Raw genomic sequence first — 17,716 nt, forward strand, 5'->3', positions numbered from 1 at the left:
CCGAATGGCGCAGGAATTAAAGCTGTAACAACGAGCTGTCCTTTGCTTCCCTCAAATCTGCTTCCTCAAATATTTATTTTCATGACGTGGGCTTTCTTACTGTATCTATTATAATTTTGTGTGTAGTAAAAAGGGAGCAGTGAGGGAGAGGAGGCAAAAGGTTTCTATTATTTGATATTCAGCACAGACCACTCGCTTCCTTCAGGGTCCCTCGCAGTGCTTGTGTTTGGTTTTCATTTGTTTCCTCCCGTTATCAGCATCCCTTAAGAAAGATATTTTCTGGAGAACTGTTCTTCTTTGATAACCTGGGGATATTTTTACATTTGAATTATAACTCTAGGCATCTTTAAGGAATTTACATGAAGGCTCTAATAGCTGTAAGTGCTCCCTTCCTTCCCTCTTGCCACCCCGCTCCACTGGGATGAGGTTTTGTCACTTCCAGACTTGTCTTAAAAATTTACAGACAAAAGGGAAGATGATGACAAAACACAGCTTTTGTGTTTATAGATATTAGTAATGGCTGGATGCAGTATTGTGTCTTTGGACTGCTCTGTCACTGCAGATAAACAATGTATGGGAAAAGAAAATTGTGGGAGAACTTGGGATACCAGATCCGTGACTGGTTTAAGCTGATACTGAATTCAGTGGTGTTGTGCTGTTTGATGTTGCCAAAGGGGCCCCTACTAGATTCTCAAAAATATTTATCTGAGCAAAATATGTGCTGGGGTTTTTTTCCCTCTCTCTCTACAATAATATTTACAGGGTTTTATGTAAGTCAGTACTTAAAGCAGGCTTATCAAAAAGAGGGAGAGTGAATTTTTGCATGGATACATAGTGACAGGACAAGGGGAAATGGCTTCCTACTGCCAGAGGGCAGGGTTAGATAGAATATTGCGAAGGAATCCTTCCCTGTGAAGGTGGGGAGGCCCTGGCACAGGTTGCCCAGAGAAGCTGTGGCTGCCCCTGGATCCCTGGAAGTGCCCAAGGCCAGGTTGGATGGGGCTTGGAGCAACCTGGGATAGTGGAAGGGGGTGGAACTGGATGATCTTTAAGGTCCCTTCCAGCACAAACCTTTCTATCATTCTACGAATCTGAAAGAATTGCAATTTGTACTCTTCTAACCTTTAGTTCTTCATGCTTAGCAAACCTGTAAATGAAAAGCCTAAAATGAAAACACGTTTACACACAACAGTTCACATCCCTGGAAAAAATGTTCTTAAGTAATTTCTCTGAATCAATATCAGGAATTAAGAAGACAAAGTGTAGCACTCTGTATTTTTCAGTGCAGCAAGGTAAGAGGAGCTATTACCTAGGGAGACCTTCCAAAAGATTTGTTTTAATTCTTTGTGCTTTCCAGTTGTAGTCTCACAGCACAGAAAATGACAAATGAACCCAAATTCTGTCCAGCCAATGCACAGTTGCTGTAATTTAGCAGTAAAACCTCCTGGTGTCCTTTGTGACTCCACTGCATTAGTAAAAATGGTGCAGATGTTCCTCAGGGCCTTCTCTAGAGTGTTTTTCCTTGGAAAAAATACATATATTTTACAGATTGAGAAACACTTCCACAACAGAGATTCCAGCAGCCCCACATAGTTGTGCCACACAGAACCTCAGGAGTTCAACTATTTCATCCAAAGGCTCTTTAGAACCATTTCAAATGTGTCTCCAGCAAAGCTTGTGGGAAACGTTCTGCTGAACTCAATGCAACAGGCTTTTACCTCGGTTTATTTTGAGCAAATATAGTTCTTACCTGAAAATTAATTATAGGGTGTTTGCTGTTAAGAGACCTGTCAGTTGTCATGGATAAGGAGAGGCCTTATCTAATGCCTGCTTTCACCAGGAGAAAGACGTGCACTAAATTAAATGGGCTTTGACAGAGGCTCTAAATTAGCTGAGGCTTTTCTGTGAACCGTGAAAAGACAAGTACTTACAGACAAATAAATACTGGAGCAGCTCTGGGTGGTTGTCTGAGACAAAACTAACAGGACAAGGAGGTGCAGATGCATAGGAGGCTGTGTTTAAAATGTGAGTACCCACATCAGTTGGGAGTTTAGGTGGTTGATCCAATGGAAATGTGGATACAGCAGACAGGAGTGTTCTGTGTTTCACTCAGACTTGTCCTGATGGCTGTAGACACAGATCCAGCTTTTTCCATCCTTGCTCACGGGGCTGTCCTGAGCCCTCAGGATGTGCTGATGTCCCAGGCTGGTGGCAGTTGTGGGCACCATCCCTTTCTCACCCATTTTCAGGAACATCTGGAGTAACAGGACGAGGGTGAAGCCCAAGCCTGGAAAACCCTGGTGGGGATGCTGGTTTTGGTTGGTCACTGATGTAGTGGAAAGTCTCAGGTGGCAAGACAGGACGCTGGGTGGTAGTTAAAATCAGGGTTGTCCCCCTGCCCTCTCCTCCCTGAGCCCCAGGGACCATCAGGGGTGTTGAGTGAAGCCCCAGGACATCGACTTTGACCTCAGTGTATATTTTAATGGAGATTAATGTTACGAAGCAGGAAGCTCTGACCTTCCTGTCACCTATTTATGCAACATAAAGGTTGTAGTCACACAAGGACACAGCATCCCAGGGCCACAGGAATTATGGATTGTACTCTGAACCAGCCCATTCTTCAAGTGATGAGCAGGTGCCCCTGAGTGATGTCCCTGATTTCGGGGAGGGCTGTGCTCTGAGCACTGAAACCTGGGAGTATTTATAAACCTCACAGTGTTTTCCTGAAATAGCCTAATGGCCAGGACTGCATATATGAGATCATTTTAATAATCCCAGTCTCTGCCCCATTGCATGGGACCCGTTATTAAAAAAGGTAATAAACTGTACAGAGACGTGCAAGAGAAATAGAAATAATTTGATAAATAATGCAATTGCCCAGAATCATTTACATTTGCAGTCGAGTTGTGGCGTGAGGCAAAGTTGCTGTTAGGCTAAAAATTGCTCCAGATATTCTTGCCTAGGAACTATGGGAAAAGAGTGAACAAATACACTGCTGAGACTGCAGTCAGGGCTGCCTGGTGCCTTTGCTTTCTTCTCTGCTTCCAACCCCCCCCAGCCCAAGCAAGGCAGTGGAGGATGAACAATAGGCCATTCATCATGTCTGCTGAAATACACTGTTTTTCACAGGTACATTTAACCTAAATCCTCTCTCAGAAGACGGATTATCTCTTAGAAGAACTCTGGCACCAGTGTCTCTTTTCAATAGCCACGTCAACCACTGCCACAAAGGCTGTACATGGAGGGATCAATGGTAGTTTTATCTCAAATTGCACTCAGTGTGTGTTTCTTCCAACTGACATTCATTTAAATGCTTGCTCTAAGACATCTTTTCTCCCTGTAATAGAAAAAGGATCGGGCATCCTGAGCATTGTTTTGTGGAGGAAAAAATATTTAAAATATTCACTTGGCTAAGCATGAAATATTTTGGCTGCTCGTGTTTAATCAAGAGTGAAAGGAAGGGTAGTTATGCTTGTATGTCATAAATTAAAACGCTAAAATGATCAGATAAGAAACAAAATACCTTATTGCATCGTGGCAGTGCTAATGAAACCATTTGAGAGGGGAGGGAAAAAAAGAGTAACTTTGTAATTATGAGCAAGAAACATTGGGCTCTGATCTGCGGCGCCGCGGCTGTGCCGCGTCCCCCGGGAGCAGAACCGGCGCACGCACAACCTGCCTCGTGCTCTGCATTTGTAGTCCATTCATATTCCACATGTTTCCACCTGCTGAACAGAAAAATAGAGGGCAAGTTGAGAGGAATATATTGAGGGATACCTGCCGTGCCATCTGTCTGTGCAGATCTCCTGTCGGCGCCGGGCGCGCTTCGGGAGTTGGGAAATAATTCCCGATGAGAAGGTGAGCGCGTGGACCTGCTCCTCACCTTGCACGGGGTGTCACCGGGCACCTGCAAGGTGCAGGGGAGGTTCAGCAACCCCTGGCTCTGCAGTGCTTTGGTTCCTGGTGATGCCTAAAGAAAATTCAGGGAGAAAAAAAACTCTGAGGCAAATTAGTCTTAGAGGTGAGATAAGGAAAGGATTTTAATTTGTGCCTAGACATGAAGATTATAAGACACCCCCGTGTACAGATGTTACAATTTATGAAGTTGCTTGTCCAATCCCAGGTGTTTCCACTCTGTGGCTTTTGCCTTGGACCGCCCTCGACCTGCCCCCTGGGAATTGGGGTGAGGATCTTTAAGTCCCTCTCTTCATCTTCTTGGGGGTACAGGGGGCATATATTCACCCAGTTCTTGACTGTACTTTTGTGGTTCAGGCCAAGATACAAGTGTTTTCTAAACAAAATGGACCTACTTTGACAAGAGACTAAAAATTTTTGCTGGAATTCAGGGGATATTGATATGGGGAGCATGGAATGGGGTAATAGGGGTTGGGGAATGTGTAAACTACTGTGCTAAAGGGTGAGGGATATAATACAGCTACTTCTAAAATCTACAAAAAGCTAAAAATCCAAAAATATATAGGCATCACTGGAGCCACACAGATTTTCTTGTGATTAAACAATGGAATAAGACTACAGTTGATACTAAAAGTCTGGGATTTTTAAGCAAACAATCTGTCAAAGCATGAAGTCAGTCCAGAGCAGGATTACAGCAGGTTATAGGCATGTGTTGGGGATGGAAGTGATGCAGCCACACACCCAAAGGTCAGATTTCCACAGAGCTGGGCTGCAGGTAGTTACTGATACCGAGTTTTATGATGTGCTCTAGGAGTTTGGCAGTTTTCAGTCATCATTTATATTCCAAGTAAGGGCTTGATCTCATTTTCACAAAGTCGGTGATAAAACTCTCACTGATCTCGACAGGACATATTCTATCTCTAAATGCATATGTTACTGACTGAGGAATATTTATCTGCTCCTGGGAATCCTGCCCAGCAGTGGGGAATGCTGCAGTGGGCCACATGAATCAGATCTATCGTGCTCAATTCAGGGTTGGAGGTAACACAGTTGCTGACGGGCGACTTGCAGACGTGGCAGATGGAGCATGAGCTGAAAAATAAGCACTAATAGATCAGACCAAAGTGATTATGCGCTGCTATTTTTCCTTATACTGCTCCAGGTCTGCCTGACCTCTTCCATCCATCTCCAGCTGCTGCTGGAGGCTCTGGGTGAGTTGATATTGCTGTAGTGATGCAGGCAGAGGGATGTGCTGCTGGGGCCATGGTGCCAAGGTGGGTCCTTTCTGGGTGTCTTTGAGCAGCAGAGCTCTGTGGAGCTGTGGAACACTCGCAGATATTTGTCATCCATAAAGATGAGGCTCCTTGGTGCACTTTTCAAGGTTCACACCAGCCAAATTGACAAAAGTTTTAAATCTCTTCCCTTCCTGCAGAGCTGGCAGAGGGCAGGGCAGTCATGGAGTTGCAGCACTATAGAATTCCAGAATGGTTTTGGTGGGAAGGGGCCTTAAAGCTCACCCAGTTCCACCTTCCACCAGCCCAGGTTGCTCCAAGCCCCATCCAGCCTGGCTTTGGACACTTCCAGGGATGGGGCAGCCACAGCTTCTCTGGGCAACCTGTGCCAGGGCCTCCCCAACCTCCCAGGGAAGGATTCCTTCCCAATATCCCACCTAACCTTGTCCTCTGGCAGTGGGAAGCCATTCCCCTTGTCCTGTCCCTCCGTGCCCTTGTCTCAGGGAGCTGCTCTGGGAGCATTGTGCCTGCCACCTGTGGAAATGCTTCTTCAGGGGGATGCAAAGTGTTCACTTTGCAACTTCTTCCATTTGCTGCTGCAGTGGCAAAATAAAAATGGGTAAGGAAGGCTGGGGAGGGATGTTTTCAGCGTTTTTAAAGGTCCTTCATCCCCAGAAGAGTTTTGATCAAAACACTGACAAGGTCAGCTCTTCCTGGAGTAGAACCCAACACATCGGTTTAGAAAACAAGCAATCCTTTTATCTCCTAATTTCAGACGTGTCTTTGCTCTCTGTGGACCTGAAATCTCCAGTTGACAACACAGACCCACAGATTCTCTCTTACAAATGCTGTGTTTAAAATAGATGACCTTTCTTTCTGTAAGGGTGCTAAACTATCTTGTATCATCTTTTTTTTTTTTTTTTTTAAATGGATATTTTTATCTTCTTTGCTATTAGCAGTGACCATGAGCCAGGTTATCAGTAGAACAGTTGCATTAATCTGTGCAAGAAGAGATTTGTATTTTTATTAATTGTTACCCGTGTTGTTAGTAGTGTCATGGAACCCAGAACATTCAGCAGTGAGTCAGTAGCTCCTTTTTTGAGTTTGTAGTGGTTTAAAATGCATACTCAGCAACCAGCACTTTGTTCTGAAGTAATGCATGTGTTTATGGGAAATGCGGTTTATTTTTATGTCTTCCTGGGCATCTGGTTAGATGGGTTTGAGGGTGTATTTCAGAGGAGAGAGCAGCCTGAACAGTGCTTCCTTCAGTTTGAACTCAGTGTCTTGAAAGAACTTTTCCACCCAAACTGCTAAAAGTGGTGGATGAAGGGTTGATTGCTTTCAAGCCAATTAGCAGTTTGAGAACCTCAGTGGCCTGAAATGAGCCTCTCCTCTCGTTTAGTGCAGATAAGTCTGCAAAGAAAATTTGGGAATTAGCAATAGCAGTGAGAGTCCTTCCTACTTTCTCAACTAACTGTAACAAATTTCCAAGTGTTCAAATAATTATTTGTTAACTTCTAACACATTGGATTTAAATTAGAGGACAAAACACTCACTGTAGAAAAGCACCCTCAGCAAAAAGAGCCACATAACCATAAGGCCTTTTAATCAATGAGTCACAGAGAGGTTTTAATAGTCTGATTTATTTTAAAAAAATCAGTTAACTTGTACAATTATCTGTCAGTTTTAATGCTGCTTGTTTACAGGAGTGTGGAGGGAAGTGCTGAGATACCAGATGAGAATTCAATGTGCCTGAGGACTCTCTGGGGAGGGGGCTTGGAGAACTCGGGGCAAATCTCTCCTGAAGTCTTTGCAACACATTCCTGGGGTTAAAGGATGTCTGTGTGCTCAGGCTGTAAAGCCAGTGACCACAGCTTTCAGCTTAGAAAGGGAGGGAAATAAAGACAGCACAAGCTCCCTGAGATGTGCCAAAGCCAATGGTGGATTGACTGTCCTGATCCAAAGGTTGTCTCTAAGTCAATCCAGGCCACATTAGCTAAAAACCAGTTTTACACTGGGAATAAAGACAACTTAAAAGGAAACCAATAGTATGAGAATGACAGAGGCAGAAAAGGCATTAGAATTTGAAATTAAATCTGGCTTCATTAACAGAATAATTAAAATGATCTATAGGAGAGATTATCCAGTAAAGAGGTTTCACCCATATGGCCGAAAATAAAACATAAACAACTAAAGATAAAATATCAACTGTACAAAAATAACATAAAACTTCATTATTTTCTGGATTTCTTGGGGTGGCAGAAGGGTGGAGGGGAAGGAGTGCTGGAGCACTGTGGTCCTCCTTGAGCTGGAACACGTTGCTGAGTTTGTTCTGCTGTTTATATTGATTGGAATTCTAATGCCTGCCAAGGGCACCTTCAGCTTCCAGAAAGGCACGGTGCTTTCCCGAGCCCTGAAATTGGTAAGAGCAGCAAATAATTCCTTGGGAGCTGCTGGTGCTGCTGCTGCCCAGGCTCCTGTGCTGGAGGCCAGTGTGGCAAGTCCTGTGCTCCAGCACACACTTAATGCAATCCATGCATTGATTTGTGCCAACACAGTGGTGAAGATAAGGGACAAGGAGCTATAAACTGCTCTCTTCCAATTATCCAGCTGGAGCAACTGCCACAGAAGCAAATACATGGCACTGGAACCCTGCAAAAATAAATTACAGCGCTGAACGTTACTGACTGCAACAATTTGGAGACCTATAAACTAGTTGAGAAGCTTCTATTAATATCACTGCTACTGATGTGTGGAAAACAACCTCTGTCCCTGGGCTCTGCCAGCTGGCCTGGGTGTTGTTGGGCAGGAGAGGTGAGCCAGGGTGGAGATTGGAGCATCCTGCACCATCTTCCTGCTCCTTGTTTGGTAAAGACCCTCTGACTGTCCTGGTTTTTGAAGCAGGTGGGCTCAGTAGCCCATGTGTGCCCACTAAAAGCATATGAAATGACAAAAGGCACCCACGCCAGCTCCCTTGAGTGAGGGAATGTCTCCTGAGCCTCGCTGGAGACTGTGTCCAGCACAGGGCAGCAGTTGGCAGGAGCCTGGGGAGCCCCACCAAGGTGGTCTTGGTGCTTTTGTTTGTGCCTTGTCTCACCCTGGTCCTTTATCCAGCTGCCTCAGGGCTGTCCCATGGCTGCAAGAAAAGGCTCCAGCTGGTTCCTGTCCCTTAAAGCCTCCTCAGGTGGGAAGTGCCACCTGAGCCCTCCTGCAGTGGTGCAGGAGCTGTTTGCTGAGTTTTTCTCCTCCTGATTTCTCAGTCCAGTTGAGCAGAGCTGCTTTGGCATTAAGGATGCAGGAAGGCTCCTTCATTTCAGTTCAACAGGGAAATAATTGACCAGGAGAAGGTAGGAATTAAGACAAGATTTTCAGTGCAGGTCTGAAAGTAGCTGAGGGTGAGAAAGACTGTGCTGCAGGACATGATACTGAGGAGACAGACAGGGATTTTGCTGAAAGAGGTGATAACAGGCTGGGAGAAAGGTTTTTCTGGAGTCTCCTTAGATGATGCCTCCACAGGGCACAAATCATTCATGTTTTTTGGGATTACTGGGCAGCATCAGATTTTCTGTGTTGGCTCAGTCAGAGCAGAAAAAAATTGGAACAAGAGACAAAGCTCATTGTGAGAACAAGGGGAGCCTGAGGTGCAGCCATTGTGCAAAAGGAGGGGCAGGGGATCACTCCAGGTTTAACATTCCATCCTCATCTGCCTCCTGCCCTCAAGAGATGTGTCTTACTGCAGATAACACTGTTCAGATAGGAAACAGGTGGGTTGGGAGAGGACTGGAACGAAACAGGATAATTTCTTTTTTAACCTGCAAGCACCACTGCAGAGATGACCTGTGGGTTGAGTTCTGCACAGGCAGAGAGGTGGAGAGTAAGCTTGGCATCATGGTCCTCTTGCTGAAAAACCATCAGGCTTCTGGAAAAAAGGCAGCACTGAAACACCTGTTTCACTGCAGCTGCTCAGCAGCGGCGCCTGCGTCGGGAGCAGCTAGCGCAAGATTTCCCCGGGTGCCACGTGTTGCAGGGGTTGTCATGGTGAGGGCTGAACACCGAAGTACAGGCATGTGCAAAACCCACACGAGCTGCTGATGTGTAAATTAAAGTTGCCCTGGAGTAAAGACGCAGAAAACTCATGTAAATGAGTATTTATGAAGCACGTCCGGAGAGGTTTCCCTCGGCTGCACTCCCCCTGCGAGGGCCAGCGCAGCATCTGCTGCTCAGACCACCCGTAATTAGTGCACGCTCAAAGGAGCTCACTGTTGGCTTAAAAAATACCCTAAAACTTCCCTGTCTGCTGCCTTTGCAGGATCACCATCCTGGATGACGGGAGCCTCCGGATCGTCAACGTCACCAAATCCGACGCGGGAAGTTACACCTGCGTGGCCACCAACCACTTTGGGACGGCGAGCAGCACGGGCAGCCTGGTGGTGAAAGGTAACTGCAGCTTTTACTGTCCATGGTCGATGCACAAAGTCCAATTTGCTTTCATTATTCCTTACCCAGGGCCGCATTTCTGCGTCTCAGGAATTCCAAGTGTTTATTCGTGTGCGTTCGTGTTCTGGCAACTGTGATTTTCAAAAGTTCCAACGCCTGACAAAGACATTTAAAGGAATGGTTTGATAAACAGTGAGAGACACTGACAAATGTCTTGAATGAATTTTTGGCCCCCTTATGTGTAGTCCAGTGTCTGATGAATTATTATAGGCAATGAACATATAGGTTATTACACTTACAATCACAGTCTATCTCCTTCTTATTTGGGGAAAAACCTATATTGGATAACAGATAAGGAAAGATTGATTACAAAGCCATAGATCAATCACAAAGCTCTAGTGCTGTCAGTTTTAATTCTCCTGTGTATTGGCATTGATGGATCATATTCAGTTAGAGGTTCTCCATGTCAAATATTTGTATCGTGTATAGGGAATAGTTAAAAATATTTCAATGCAAGTTTTATCTCATGTTTTTTATACTTGGGTTACATCCAGAGGTCCCTTCCAACCCCAACCAGTCTGGGATTCTGTGAAGCCTGTAGGGGAACATGTGGGCCCCAACAGTTCTTTGGGTTTTGGGGTTGTTTTGAGTACCTTGTATGGCATTTGCCTGTGCCCACGCTGGTCCCTGCAAACAAAAATAGAGAAAAGAGGACCAGCATTAGGGCTGTGGATGAGCTGACTCTGCCTTTTCTGAATCTGTGTTTTCCTAAGGAGGCACCTGCAGCAAAGAGCTGGGAAAGTGCTGCTGAGGGAACAAGAACATAAACCAGACCTTGTCTGTTGGCAAAAGGGTCGTGGAACCACAGAATCGCAGAATGGTTTGGGTTGAAAGGGATCTTAAAGACCATCTCATCCCACCCCATGCCATGGGCAGGGACACCTTCCACTAGCCCAGGTTGCTCCAAGCCCCGTCCAACCAGGCCCAGGACACTTCCAGAGATGGGGCAGCCACAGCTTCTCTGGGCTACCTGTGATCAGCAGCAAAACTGGAGAGCAAAATGCCAAACCCAGCCCAAATGCCCGTCCCCAGGCTCCACACGGGTGGCAGCAGGGTGGAGAGTGCTCACAGCTGTTCATCTCCAGACTGGGCACAATTGAGGTTATCCTGGTTTTCCACATGCTGTGAGACACTGAGGGGGTGAATCAGGGCTGCAGCTCAGGGACCACTTGTACTACTGTAAAAAAAGCCAGTTGTTGAAAAAAGCAGTGATTCCTTCCTGTCATTGAAGAGTCAAGGTTCTGTAGTTCAGGGCTTTTCCTTTCTCCCTCCCTGTGCCCACGGAATTGCCCGTGACTCCCGGCACAGGAGTCGGCCGCTGTGGTACCTGAGCCTTGGCTTCACGTGGTTTACAAATCACTTCCCTTGGTGGGCAGGTTATAAAGGATTAGCAAGTGCTTTTTTCTCCCTCAGTGCTCCCTTTTAACTCCATTCCATTAGCATTAATGGGAGCGACACGTGTGCATGGAGCAGAGAATAAACTCTGGAGCCCAGGATGGGGATGGATATTAACAGCAAACTGAGAAATGCAATTTCTGAGCCGAGCCCATAAAAAGTAGGAAGGAGCAGAAACTATTCTGAACTCCAAATGAACTGTGTCAAATACTGTATTATAGACTGTAATGCTTGAGTTTTTCTGCCCTAAGTAAAACACGAGTGAGTTTGGGCAGAAATATGACTGAATTAGTTATTTTAACTCAGTTTTGTGGTGGATGAAAAGACTAATCTATCAGCTGATGTGGGTTTTGACCTTAAGATATGCCTACATTCTCTTCTAACTCATCTTATATCATTGAGTAAAAAACTGTGAAGGTCAAAAGACATTTTTTTTGTAACCTTCCTGTGTTCTTCCATTAATATTACAGGTTATCCTTATTTTCTTTTAATTTTCCTTCTCAAGGAGAGATGCCAACAGTTCACAGATAGAGTAGGCAGGGATGGGAGGAGGAGGGGAATATCTTACACCACAGCCAAGGAGCTTAAAATAACTTTCTGGCAAACAACCAGAGAGGGATGAATAAATATTCATATTATGCATGAGTAGACAGTTTAAAAAATATCAAATTCTGACAGGTGCCCATAGGGCTGGGTATTAACATTCTGTTGTCAGAAGTGGTGAACCCCAGTGGTTTTCTGAACCAGTGCAGTTGTGGTTTGGGTTTGTGCTGTTGAGTGTTGTTGAATGAGAATCTCTTGGCCTCCAAGACCTGAAATCTTGGAAACTTGCAGGTACAGTTTGACCTTTAGATTAAAAAGCAGGATTGAGGTTGTAAGGCTGGAGAAGAATCCCAGTGTTCAGACCTCTGTAAAACATGGTGTGTGTTTCCATGTATTGTATAAATATTAATTTTCCATCTTGTTTCCTCATTTTTTCCTGTACTTGAGGCTAAGTGTTCAATTCTTCCAACACACTGAAAGATTAGAGGCTTTCTAAGTGCTGGGGGATTAAATGACAAATAGTGTAAACAGGCATAGACTGTACAATGTGAGTTTATTTGTACTTAATGCAGTGACAGAAACTGGCTGATGTAGCAGCAGGCTGAAATAGGAGACTAATTTCAAGACATTGCAATAAAAGCTCTGGGTATAGGAAGTGCCAGGAGAGGTTCCTGGTGTTCAAATCCCAGCTGCAGCAAGGAGTGTGGTGTGGAAGAGGCCCCCAGCCAAGCTAATGAGAGGAATGGAGATGATAACAGTGTATCACGAGGGTGAGAAGGTCTCTTTTCCCAGTAGACACCTTATGATGTGTGGCCAGCTTTGGTTTTGGGATGTTGGAGGTGAGTGGATTGTGGTACCAACCACAGACACGTGTGGCTGCTTCTCAAACTTCTGCTGCCCTTTTGGCTGTGGGCTGAGCTATCTAAAATATCAAAATATATTCACTTATGTAATTTTCTATATAAATGCATCACTAAATGCTTGGTAGAACTGGTACATATCCATTCTCTTGGGGGAGTGCAGCAATTCCTGTCACATTGTTGCATCTCTGACAAGGGCAGGTTCCAATGACTTTATTGGCCTGTTTAATTATGATGCACCTTTAACATTTCCCTGCTGCTGCTGGCTCTATCACAGGAGGGCTCAAGGCAGTAAAAGGAAGAGAACTTTAGTTGGCTGGAATCTGTATCACTTTAGCAGTAAAAGAATACAAAGATAATGTCAGTGGGTTATTTTTTCCTCACGCTTGAATAGACTGATAGTCTTGATTTTGTCCAGCACAGTGATTCAAATTATTTTCTATAAAATAGCAGATTTTTCATTCCAAGCCTATTCCTCTGGGTGAACGTTGAAGTGCTACATTGCACTGAAAATTGATTAAATAATCTAAATTCTGGCCCGTTATCGAGGAACTTTTCAGAGACTTCATATAATACTGCCTTTAAACCTGCAATTCTTGCTGAGTTTAGGACACACCATTTATCCTCTGCAGCGACAGTGTTGGTGGGATGTGATGGTTATCTTGCCCCATCTTGCCACCTGTGGTTGGTTGTCTCTGTTTCAACATCACTTGATCAGTATTGAGCTGCATTCTTCAGAAATTGGGTTGTGCTTCCTTGTATCCACAGGTTTTATTTTAGGGTTTGGTTTTGTTTTTTTTTAATCAGTAAAAGCCAATATCTCTATGAATTCTACCAGCTGTCCCCAACTCTGTCATGGCTTCTGAGTAACCAGGATATCAGTTCCTGGGGGTGAGACTCTAACTTTTTTCCCCAAGAGGAAGAATAGCCATACATTAAGATGTTTGGGGTTTTTTTTAGCATGAACCAAGTGAAGATTGCAGCAGGTACCTCAATCCACTGACATTTTGAAGCACTATCTACATTACCAGAAACCCTTTCCATAGCTCTCTAATTTTCCCCTTGTCAGATACATTGCTGCTGCTTGGCTCCTATGGAAAGCTGTCCAAGAAAGCTTTTCCAGGCATTTTCCATCCCATCCATCCATATGCTGTGCATTTAGTATGGAAACATGAATAGCCCCTCTGTCACTCTGAGCTCTGCCTTGTTCCAGCCCTGTTTAAGGTCATGCAGAGCCTTTAAGTTTTCTTTCTTCATGGTTCAACTCCATCTGATTTAAATTCATGGTGGTTAAGCCTCAGCCCTTAAAAAGGACCTGGGTAAGCGACATCTGGTGTTGAAAGCACAAAATGCAATTTTAAAAAGAGAGGCAGAGTTTAAAGCTCTGTCAGCCTTGGAGCCTGGTCAGTGCCCAACCAGCCTCTGGGGGAAGAACCTTTCCCTGAGATCCAACCTGAGCCTGCCCTGACACAGCTCCAGCCATTCCCTGGGTGCTGTCCCTGCTCACCCAGAGCAGAGCTCAGTCCCTGCCTCTCCTCTGCCCCTGCCCAGGATGTTGTCACTGCAATGAGCTCTCCCCTCAGTCTCCCCTTTTTCAGCTGAACACACCAAGTGCCCTCAGTGTCCTCACATGGCTTCAAATCAAATCCCTTCCCCATCCTCATTGTCCTCCTGGCCCAGACCTTGAGGAGGAGGATGGTGAGAGTCACAGGGACCAGCCCATGGGCCCTCTGGGGACAGACACGTCATAACACAGGTTTGTGGTCAAACATTTGAGCAAGGCTCAACTCCCAGCTTAACTCACAGATTAACTCACAGCTTAACTCACAGCTTATCTTAACTCACAGTTTAACTCACAGATTAACTCACAGTTTAGCTTAACTCCCATCTTAACTCCCAGCGACTGTGTACCAACAGCACAGCAAGAGCTGCTGGTTCCTTATTGGGCAGAGAAAAAAAAAAATCAGGTCAGCTGCTAAAGACAAACCCAGTAAATGGCAAAGAGTTGTGTAAATGAAATAAACCACCAATAATAAAATCAAATCGCAATGTTTTGCTCTTAGGGCTGAATGAAGTCAGTTAGGGTTTGGGGTTTTTTTTTTCATGTAAACACTTACTGATCATAACAAATAAAACTTGTAAACATAACACGAGCGTTCAGCTTCATTAAATTTGCAGCAGACAATTAATTTTTTTTTCAGGCAATTCAAAGGTTCTTCTGTAGTACTGATTTAGTTTAATTGAACATATTACCACAAGCAGACAATAAGAAATATATTGAAGATATCCATCTGGCTCACACTGCAAACCCTGTGCCTTTCCTTTTCTGAGCCTGTCACAGCCCTTACTAATTGCCTCATTTTGGCTCTTTTACAATCAGTGTGATTTAGCCATTAACATGATAAAAGCCATCTTGGTGAAGAGCTTGATATTAAAAAGCATAGATCTCCTGCCTTTCTGTCTTGCCAATTTTGGACTAATCCCTGGCATTATTGGAGCGATATTTTTAAAAGCAGAAATACAAATATATTGACTCCTACAGAGCAGCTCCTGCAGGTACTTTGTCTGGTTCTGATGGAGGGAGTGCCACTTGGAGTGAAAGATTTGCTCTGGATCATGGAAAAAGCAGCAGATTCCTCCCTCCACTTCCCTCCCACCACCTTCTCCTTTCTCCTGTGTGTCCCTCCAACCCCCAGCCAACCCTCAGACACGTTGAGGGGCTTAAAACCAATAATTGCACAGGTAAATAATGAAGTCAATACTAGAGCAAGTAGGTGATGCTTATAGTGTATCTTATTCAGCACATAATGTGGAAAAAATATATATTTTTAGATAAATTTAGATTTTATCTGTATAACCCGTAGAAGGGAAGAAAAATCCTATTTTTGTTCTGTATTTTTATCTTAAACCCACAGCATATTGCAGGGTGAAGCCTTATTGCAATCTCTTCTGCCACGAAAAATAAAAGGTTGGAATAATTCCTTTAAAAAGTTCAGCACTTTTGGTTTAGGAATTTTCTTGACCTCTCCCCAAAACAATGAAAAGGTGCAGGAGTTCTCCATCATCAATAAAAGATTGGGTTGTTTAGCTCATCATTGGAGATCAGATCCATACATCAGCTGAAAGAGGAGTCGACCTATGGGTTAAACACAGACTCTTAATGAGATGAAAGCGGGTTAATTAACACTTTTCATCAACTTGCTGCAATTTATTTTCACATGATCCATTTCAGAAAGGTTAAAGTATTTTTCAGGTTTTGAATGCAAATGTGAAAACCCAACGTAGTTAAAACTGAACCACAGATTTAAATCGAAGTAAACGTAGTGCATTTGATTATAAATGAGCGTGTTTATGTGATTGTATATAAAATATAAGTAACAAACTGCGCAGGGCCAGGACTTGGACTCAATCCTCGTGAGTCCTTTCCAGCTCAGGATATTCTGATTCTGTGACCTCTGCCATGCCCAGCTCTGGCAGTTGGTGATGCTGCTGGTTCCACCCACATTCTGTTTAGGATAAATGAACCCACCTGGGCTCGGAAATGAGGGGTCACATCCCAGTTCCTGCAGCTTTGTGTGTCTCAGTAGGGTTACAAAAATTTCAGGCAGTGGAAGATCTTTCTCCTTGAGCTTTTGATTCCTAGAAAATGAAACATGACAGTTGCACTTAACATTTTAAGTTGTGCTTAACAATAGATGGAATGTAATCCCATGTCTTGTCTTTGCTGAAGAAGATCCTGCACTGTAAGTCTGCTGACATTAGGAATTAAGTCTACTGATGTTGTGGGTTTGGTCTTCACCTTCACAGCTTATCCTTTCTCAAAGCATGCAGTGGGATGAACTTCCAGACACGAGTTTCGTGGGAATTCCATAAATATTGGGTAAATTAGGGCCATGCTCTAAGGGAAAAAATACAGCAGAGAAAACTGAGGTCACTGTAGCTCGTGGGGCTGGTGTGGAAGGTGAGAGAGGGTCTCCCTGGAGCCACTTCTCTCCGTACCAAATTCAGCCTGACTGGGATAGAGATAACGATAATGTAGATGGAATTGCACTGGGGATGTGGCAGCTGATCTCTGTCTTAGGTAAAGATGAGGGAAACAGTGTGGGAGAGCAGAGAGGGCAAGTGAACTTTATATCCTTGAAAGCAGTGACTGGGAACAGACTGGCCCGAGGGCTGTGTTTGTAACATCAAAGACGCAGAGGAAGCGTTTAGAGAGCACGGTTTGTGTCGTAGGAGGAGACACTGTGAGAGTGTTGAAGACAAGAATCTGGGACAGTAGTTGGGGAAATACCAGGCCTTTGGTGTGCTTTCTCAGGAGCATTTTTGGAAGCAGCTTAGTGGAGCCAAAATTCTGAGGGTTTCAGCTGTTGGGGCTTTTCCTCCCTGAGCCTGGCTGGATTACAAACAGATTCCTCAGAGGTGCTCAGCAGATAACAATGGCCAGGTGGCACAGGAATACAGACTGGGAGGGATGGGTTTGACACATCAGAGAGTATCTACAGCACTGCTGAACAGTGGTGAGGTGGGGTTGCAATATTAGGGACTCCTGTGGCCTGATATTCCTTTCTTTTAAAGCAATTTAAGCAAGATTATGAGCAATCCCAACAAAGTTAATATGAAACTACAGTCTCTTGTCCTTTTCCCAGAATCATGATGGCAGAGAGAACAAAACTGGAATAGGTCCAGTTCTCGGTGTCCTGTATCACTGTGCTCCAGTCAGTCATTTGGGAATATGACAGGAATACAAATATTCATGGCTCAAAAGCAGGTTGACTTTGAAATACAAGGAATTTTGTCGCTGAATTGACTTGCCGTGGCTTGGGATGGTTTCCTCTGTCTGTGTCTATCACACACACACACTTGTAATATGATTTTTGCTTTCATTGTGTTTGAAGTTTTTAAGTGGATCACGAAGAGCTAGTGATGCAATTTGCAGGTTTTAGTTCTGTTTTCCTCCAGCCTCATTTTGAATATATCTGTTTCTTTAGGAAGCCAGCAGTGAAAATTTTAGTTCCTTTCACATTTTAAGTGCACAGTATGAAATCTCTGTAAAGACTGTTTAATCCTGGTAAGTAAACTGTGTGATGCAGTTGACAATGAACATCAGAGCCAGGACTGGAAGTGTCTGGGAGAAATGTTGCAGACCATGGCTGAGCCCTGGCAAAGCTGTGTGCTCAGGGCCAAGCTCAGCCATCACTGAACTCGGCTGAGAGGAGAGATGGAGCTGCCACACTGCTCCTCCACTGCTCTCTGTGTGTCTTTGCAAGCTGGACC

The 17,716-nt window shown here is 44.4% G+C and overlaps 1 protein-coding gene across 5 annotated transcripts in view; it reads left to right on the forward strand.

Moving 5' to 3' along the window:
* Nucleotides 1-17,716, forward strand: part of CNTN4 (contactin 4) — a 286,304-nt gene that overhangs the window by 243,737 nt on the left and 24,851 nt on the right. For all 5 annotated transcript variants that reach the window (XM_027640398.1, XM_027640402.1, XM_027640397.1 and 2 more), the window contains one exon: nt 9,457-9,584. In XM_027640398.1, the coding sequence (XP_027496199.1) occupies nt 9,457-9,584 (128 nt within the window). The remainder of the gene's footprint in view (nt 1-9,456; nt 9,585-17,716) is intronic.

Source organism: Corapipo altera, unplaced genomic scaffold (genome assembly GCF_003945725.1).
Source record: "Corapipo altera isolate COAL_440 unplaced genomic scaffold, ASM394572v1 55, whole genome shotgun sequence".
Lineage (NCBI taxonomy): Eukaryota > Metazoa > Chordata > Aves > Passeriformes > Pipridae > Corapipo > Corapipo altera.